We start from the raw sequence: 7,841 nt of genomic DNA, 5'->3' as shown, positions 1-7,841 counted from the left end.
ATGTAGGGTACTCTGTATCTGATAAAAGTATCACTTAATTTCAAATTATACACTAATTCTTACTCAATTTTTAAATAATAAATATCAAAATTACAATTATAAAAATATATATATTAAATTTGTTAAACAACTACTATTAGTTTGTCTTATTTGCAAGTTGCAAACATTATAAATTAGTGACCAACCAGTTTTTTATTAAAAATTCCGCGAAAAAGTTAGTGAGTATATTATAATACAGGGTACCCTGAATCGGAACCGGAACCCGGTTCCGGTTCCGGTTCCCAATTTCCAGGAACCTGTTCAATAGGTTCCGGTTCCAGTTCTCATTTTGAGGAACCTGTTGCAACAGGTTCCGGTTCCTGGAATTTTTACTAGGTACCCTGTTATGCTCACCCCTAGGTAAAACCACTAAAAAGTTACTAAAAAAGGAAAGAAATGGAAAAGTTGCAAGTAATGTGAACCGGCCCAAAAATGAAATAGTTGCAAGTAAAGTGGACCGGAGGTAGTATTAATCTTTGATGAATGGAAAATTATCAAAATAACTCAATTGAAATCCAATAACAACTAAAGTGATCCAAAATAAATTATACTTTTGACGCGTATGGATACACTTAGGGCCTGTTCTCATTGACTTAACTCAGCTAAACTGAACTGAACTAAACTGAACTGAACTACTGAGCTGAACTGAACTGAATTTCAACGTAAGAGAACAGACCCTTACACTACATAAACCATTATCCGGTATTTAGACTCGATCAGAAGCTGGCCATAGACCCAATTCGACAACTCTTCTTTAATAATAGGGTATAATCTATAGGACTATAGGTCTATAGCTAGACAAGTGAAAGACTGAAAGCCTAAAGGAGTTTCAATTTTGTAACATGGGCTTGTCAAAGAGAATCCTAACAAAATTTGGTCCATGAAAAACAACATCCAATTAAAAACCCAAATCTTTCAAATTCTATCTCTTTACTTCCAACAACAAAAAATGGCTAACAGATGAAGCAGAAACACCAGCAGCAACAAAGAAAGAAGAAGAAAACACAACTTTAAAGAAGAAGAGAGAGAAAATGACTCATCTTCTTCTCCTACACCATCTCCCCTACTTCCCTACATTACCATCATCATCAAAGTTGTTTTCAATGGGAAAATCAACGGTTGGATTGTGCACCCACAGGAACAGTTTCCGTGTACCTGAGCAACAGAGAATGAAAACCATAAAATGTATGGCAAATCCAAGAAGAGTAGCAATGGTTGCTAAACAAATAAGAAGGGAGCTTTCAGATATGTTGCTGACCGACACCAATTTGCAATTCGCTGTTCTGCCCGAAGCTGCCCTTGGTGCTGACCGTTATCTTTCTTCTGTTACCACCATTAGTGATGTTGAAGTTTCCGCTGATTTGCAGGTCTTTTCTTTTAATTGGGATTTTGTTTTTGCCTTTATTTTTGCCCCTTTTGGGTTAATTTTTGTTTTGAATTTCTGGGTTTATTTGATTTTGCCTGTGTTAAGTTTGTTAATTGAGAAATGTGAAATGTCTATGATTTGGTTGAAGTGTTTTGTGAATTGTAATTATTGGGTGTGGGTATGAATGAATTTGAGTTACTATTCAAGTTAAAAGTATATGCATTTTTTGATTTATGAGTTGGATTGATGAAGGACAAGGGTTTGAGGAAAATAATAGTTTCTCCAAGCATTGTACTAAATATGTGATGTATTAATGAAAATTGAAAAGTGACTTATGGAACTGAAACTTGGTTACTCTTGTTGGGCTTGGGTGCTTGAGCAGACGTATTGCGCGGCTGTGTTGTGTGAATTTTGCAAGTTATGGTCCGAAAAGGAGTATTAATGTCAATGCCTATGTTGTAATTTGAGGTGAATTGAAGAGTCTTGAGTAATTTGGTTTGATGATAACCTCAACCGGCTATACGCTATTGGATCCTGGTTTCTGAAGCATACCTGTAATGTTGCTTAATGCTTAGTGGCGCATTGGATGTAATAGTCCAGTTATCATGAAAATTGATCATAGCAAGAAAGAACTGTTGTAAAAATTACCTCATATGGATGCATGGTAAACATCTGCATAGTCACACCGATCCTTGTGATATTGTCTACCTACATGGGCTCCTAAGTTCCTAGCCTACATCAACTTCTGTATGCTAGAAACTTGATAGGAATTTTCTTTGTAAGCTTGATTACCAAGGAACTCATAGCTCTTTTTACCTTAACTTGGTAGACTTACACCTTCATGCTTCTGCATTGATATACTTTAGAGCTGAAGCCACAGCAGTATTGGTTAATCCTTTCTTTTTATTGTGTCAAAGATATATGAGATGTTGTACACTCTGCTGGTCACTGCATATTCTGTATATGAAAATCTTTGACACCCATGAGCTTCACCTAAATTGTTGGTGCTATCTTAAAAAAAATTCCAGCTAAAATGTTATTGATCTCCTGATGTTTGAGCTCCATCATAAGATCCATTGATTAGTTTGTCACTTGCATATCAGATTTTTCATCAGATTCAATTGCTAATCTTCCCTGGCCTTGCTATTTAAACTAGGAAGCTTTTTCCTATATTGTTTGTTCCGTTCCTTGTACAGTTTATTGGGTCAGGCTTGTGGTTCAAAGTAATCTCTTTGTTGTACGGAGTATTGAACAACTTTCATGCTAATCATAAGCATGGAAACTTTGAGCTGTTACAATAATGTTTACTGTAAATTGATATAGTTTCTTTACATTCTAGGTTGTCAAAGTTTATGTGTCGATTTTTGGCGATGAAAGAGGACGTGAAGTTGCCCTTGCTGGCCTAAAAGCTAAGGCAAAATATGTGCGGGGTAAACTTGGAAAGCGCATGAAGTTGAGGCTGACTCCTGAAATTCGATTTCTAGAGGATGAATCTTTGGAACGAGGAAGTAGGGTAAGAGCTCAAATTTAGTTATGTTCTTACGTATTATCCGCCGAACTGATGAATAATTTTTTAGTGCCTTCAAACCTGGTCTTTCTTTACTCCTGTTTAACTTTGTAATACCCTTTTGATGGTGATATTCCTTATATGTCTAAAAGTGAGCTGAGTATCTCTTTATATTTTTGCTCAGACTATAATGTATACAAAGATAAGGTTGATGAATGAAGCTGTTATGAACTGAATTATACGAAGTAGATAAGTTGCAGTATCTTGATAGGTTGTTTCGTTATCAGATTTTAATTGGTTATAAGCTTGCAAGTACATCTTATAGAGCCTAGAGAAAAATGCGAATAAAGGTTGGTGGATGGATTCTATCAGGTCATGTACAGGGTATAGTCGCATAATCATGTCCCCTACCTTGCTGGATGTTAATACGTTTTATCTCCACCCTTTATGGTGTTGGCTATTTTGGCAGGACAACACAAGCCTAGAAATGTTCTAAATCTTGAATTTGACTTTTCAGGTTATTGCGATATTGGATAAGTTAAAGAACGAGAATGAGCAAAAAGATGCCATAAGTTCTGAAGAAGAGGAAGATCCGCCTTCTGATGATGATAATTGGGAGGATGACAATGATGAAGGCATTATCTATGTCAGATAGATATTTCTTGAGATGTGGTGTTGCTTCAACTTTGCTCCATTGCCCTCAGGTTAGGTCTCTCATTGCGTTTGTGTCCATTACTGCTTCAGTTGGACCGAACAAGGTTTCTGTTATTTTCAAAACAATCTATAGTGGTTGGTGCTACGAAGATCTTCAAATTGATTATATCTAGCATTACAATGTGATGATATTCTGACTTTAACTGTAATCTAACTCTGAATACTACTCTCAGAGGAAAACAGGGTTGCCTTGGTATCAAGGATTTAGGGGGTTGCATTTGGTTAAGAGAGCACTAGTGTTCTGTAATATACCCACTTTTGTTTAGTGGTAGCCTCAAGTGACGTGTATTTGGGATAAGAAAATGAGGCAATTATTGAGTGATTCTGTATTATGTCATGGTTTAGTCTCAAGTTACTTAAATTTTGGAATAGAAAATGAGGCAAATTTAGCATAAAAGGTTTTCATTTTTGTTTGAGCGAAAGGTTTTCTAAATGTTTCTACGAAAGCACTTTGTTTTTTTGGTTAGTACAACACTAAGTCACTAACAATTGTTCTAATGCTGTGCCATACATGTTGCAGGGCCACAGAGAAATAGTTTCTGTGATAGGGGCTTTCCGAAAAAAGTCTTGTGGCGAAGAGGCTTCTTGCATAAAGTCGTGCTTGCACCAGTGAGTAAAGTTAGACAGAAGTTTGATTAAAGCATAACTGCAATATGTAATTCATTCAAAGGCGTGGCGCAGATTTTTAACTTGCAAAGGAAATGCCCTGTAAATAAATAGAGCCTATAGTGAGTGTTAAATATACTATGTATGTATTATGCTTCTGCATCTCTGATTGTCTTTTTTTTTTTTTTTTCCGCTTAAAATGTTGAATAATGACGAGTTTCTCTTCAATTAGAAAGTTTTGTTCAATTTTGTATATTTGTTTTATTTTATTTTTTATGATTAGTTATTAAAATGCATTTACAAATCTCACAGATTTGCCACTGGATCAGTATTATATCTATGGTGTTTGACTATGTGAACTTTGTAAAGGTTTTCAGTAATATGATGCCACTCTTTTCTCAGGGCAAAAGTAGAGTTATTAATTGATAAGATGGCACCATTGCACATACGCCCCAAACTTCGTATTACATCAGCGCTAAAAATTATACCACACTTGATTAATGAGTGTCATTGTACTAGATGCCCATAACTATCCTTAATAAGAAACAGGAAAAGCAGAACTTGCAGACACAAGAGTAGTAAGCTCTAATTTTCTGAACATTTATTTATTTGACAATATAATCTGACAGTAGAATGTGTATCACTCTTCACAGTCAAAATAACAAAGCCAAGCAAAAAGCTCAAGCAAAGCAAGAGTCAAAAGCTAAGTACACCTGAGCACAAAGCAAAACAATTTATTAATCAAAATTTAATGAAGATAAAATCATCTCAAGATGATGTTTTCATTTGAGCAACTAAAATCAATTTGTTGTCATTATGTTGATGGTCATTGAGCCACAAAAATTTGTAAATAAGAACATGCACAACTACGAGTATCAAGGTCTACAAAAGCCTCTTGGTGAAGTGATAAATCGACAAACTTTTTTATGCATCCTTCCCCTCAGCATTTATCCCATTCACTATCTATCAGTGATGGGCCTCTGCCTGGGCTCCTGTCTTAGCTTCAGCTTTCTTATGTGACTTGGCCTTCATCTGATGAACAAAGGACAATAGGTTCAGTAATTTGCTAATTCCTATATCCACAAAGACAAATAAGAGGAACATACTTCTTGCAATGATTGGTGTCAAATACTACAATCCAAATTCCAAACCCAAAATACAGAATCAATATAGAATTCTATATAATGCAAAAGTGGAACATAGGGAAGCACTAGCAAGTAATGTAGAGTGCCACAGCATGCAGCTCCTCATTTGACAATATAATTATCAATGCACATTTGAATGGCCTTAATTATCAACGAGGTGGTCTGTCCGTGCTTTGCTTGAAAACAGGGGACAGTTATTTCTTTCCCCCAGTTTAGTATAGGGAGATAATACTTGATTCCCTATCTCAAAGCAGGAATGCCACATTTCCAACAACTGCCTTAACCCTTTTTACCCTTCCCTCCATTACTTTTTGCCATCTTCTTTTGCTCTTTCCTCCTTAACATTTCTATCAAGTAAAATGAACTATACTAGATAGCAATCCATTCAAAATGATACCCTTCAAGCTATCACAGTCTAAAAACCAAATACAAGCTGCCCTCCACAACAAAACTAAGTCCATAAAGTTCAGTATTCCCTCTGATAACATAGAAGCAAAGACTAAGCATATGGCCATATCATGCAAATTATCATCCTCATGAAAAATTTATTGACCAAGAAGTTCATAACAATTTAATACACTACAAAATACCACAGTAAAAGCAAAAAATTAAAATACAATACAGATATAGAAATCAGATACTTAGTTAAGATCAATCCCGAATAATACTTTACAAATATGAAGGACACTAGTAGGGCAGCAATCAATCTTAATATTCACAACAAATGGAGTGTGGGTCAAGACAAGAAAAAGAGCGAGTCAAGCAAGGAAACAGAACAAATTGCCCCGTGATCAATTCCATAATCTTTAGAATTAGCAAAGTGATATGATTGTCACCTCAAATGAAGCACATTACTTCCCAGCAAACTTTGAAATGGTTACTAAATTTGAGTCATATTATCAACAAGACAAACCCTCATAGTTCTTCATTCGAGATACGAGCAAAGTTCATACTCCGTATTATATCTTCCACAACAATCAGGTGGAAAACAGAACAGCAAAACACAGATCACACAGGCATTGAACAAATGAACAGCTGATTAATACAAATCATCCTTGAACCCCCCAAAATCACCAAATTCATCCAAAATTCAAACAAGAATAATATCAACAGTTCAACACAATTCATATATATTTTTTAAACAAAACCCAGATCAGTTTTAAAATTTATTCATCAAATATCCATAAACCTAAATCAGATCTCTCCACATTCTAGCAAATGAATAGTACACATCATCACACCAACAAATCGAATAATTTAATAATAAATTTAGAGAAAATAAAGCAAAATGACCTTGAGAACTTTGAGCTTCATGTTTCCGTAGACCAATCCAGCGGTGAAAGCTGATGCACGAGCTACCTAAAAACCCCAAAATTAAGCCAAAAAAAACCCATAAATTCCTCTTCAAAACCCTAAATTAAGAAGAAGAACAACAACAAAATGAGTGAAAACAAATTGATTAAATTTACCAATGCGAGAGTGCTGGTGCCTCTGTAGAACTGAGGAAGTGAAGGTGCCATTGATCTTCCTTCGATCTGAAAGAGAAAGACTGAGAAAGAGGGAAGATCTTCGAGAAATTGAGGAGAGAGAATTTGCAGAAAAACCCTAAATTGTTTTGGGAGAGGAAAGAGAAAGAAAAAGGGTGTGAGTGGGTGGAAGAGAGGTTTGTTACGGTGAGTTGTTGCTTACGTCAGGGTTGACTCTATTGGGCCTGACTACTAAATTTTTGGAGCTTGGGTTTATAAAAATGGTTTGTTTCATCTAATCGGGTTTTATGGATTGACCCGATTAATATGACTCGCATAATATGACCCGAAAACTATCCAAAATTTTAAAGTCTGAATTGTTTTGACCCGACCTAAAATGTAATTGACTGAAGGTTTGTGTTTTTGTTTTTGCGGGGAACATTGACTAATCTAGGAAAAGTGCGGGTTTGAACAGATCGAACGTGTATTTTCAGGCTAAAGAATAGAGACATAGAGTCGACTAGCTGACCTAAAATGTTTGTCTTAATTTAACGAGTTTGGGCATGGATTGATGAATATTATAACTTTTAGGCTAAAGAATGAACTCTGCATGTTAACTTGAAATGTTTGTCTCAATTTAGCGAGTATGGACATAGATTGGTTAATAGGATACTAGTAATCAAAACCGGACTTGATGTTTTGATCAATTTGAAGATAAAACTCAACTTTCACGGCTTTGTCATATGGTCTAATTGGTATTTTGCCTAGTAAAAGATTGCTATGCCTTCTTGGAAATCTTAGGAAAGCTCAAGCTATTGAGGTCTTAACCGTGAACTAAATTATTAAGTCAAATTCTAATGACTGTTTTCCTTCGTCCCTTCATTCCAGAATATTATAACATCTACTCATATATAGTTCTTACTTCGTAAGAACTCAAATGCTAATGGTTTCAATACAAAAGAAGCTATATACTACTTCGTATGAAGCAAGACAATCTG

At 35.4% G+C, this 7,841-nt stretch overlaps 1 protein-coding gene and 1 long non-coding RNA gene across 2 annotated transcripts; one reads left to right on the top strand and one right to left on the bottom strand.

Moving 5' to 3' along the window:
* The first annotated feature begins 907 nt into the window (after positions 1-907).
* On the top strand, positions 908-4,485 carry LOC110705202 (probable ribosome-binding factor A, chloroplastic). Its single transcript, XM_021883059.1, has 4 exons — positions 908-1,406; positions 2,745-2,918; positions 3,430-3,616; positions 4,147-4,485. Exons 1-3 carry the CDS (start codon positions 1,071-1,073, stop codon positions 3,565-3,567), a joined length of 648 nt encoding a protein of 215 aa, XP_021738751.1. The 5' UTR covers positions 908-1,070; the 3' UTR covers positions 3,568-3,616; positions 4,147-4,485.
* A 326-nt stretch (positions 4,486-4,811) lies between these two features.
* On the bottom strand, positions 4,812-7,028 carry LOC110705203. The gene is made up of 3 exons (XR_002508052.1): positions 6,847-7,028; positions 6,671-6,736; positions 4,812-5,264 (listed from the first exon to the last, which is right to left on the bottom strand). It is a non-coding gene; the product is annotated as an uncharacterized LOC110705203 (long non-coding RNA).
* Positions 7,029-7,841: the final 813 nt, after the last annotated feature.

Source organism: Chenopodium quinoa, unplaced genomic scaffold (assembly GCF_001683475.1).
Source record: "Chenopodium quinoa cultivar QQ74 unplaced genomic scaffold, ASM168347v1, whole genome shotgun sequence".
NCBI classification, from domain to species: Eukaryota; Viridiplantae; Streptophyta; class Magnoliopsida; order Caryophyllales; family Amaranthaceae; genus Chenopodium; species Chenopodium quinoa.
The sequence above is the reverse complement of the archived record's forward strand: the minus strand, read 5'-3'. Positions and strand labels throughout refer to the sequence as shown.

What these genes read in the sequence shown, in the direction of transcription:
- LOC110705202 (XM_021883059.1), top strand. Translation starts at nt 1,071, where the DNA reads ATGACTCATCTTCTTCTCCTACACCATCTCCCCTACTTCCCTACATTA. An exon ending in AAGTTTCCGCTGATTTGCAG is followed by an intron (nt 1,407 to 2,744) that starts GTCTTTTCTTTT and finishes TTTACATTCTAG; the next exon opens with GTTGTCAAAGTTTATGTGTC. An exon ending in CTTTGGAACGAGGAAGTAGG is followed by an intron (nt 2,919 to 3,429) that starts GTAAGAGCTCAA and finishes TTGACTTTTCAG; the next exon opens with GTTATTGCGATATTGGATAA.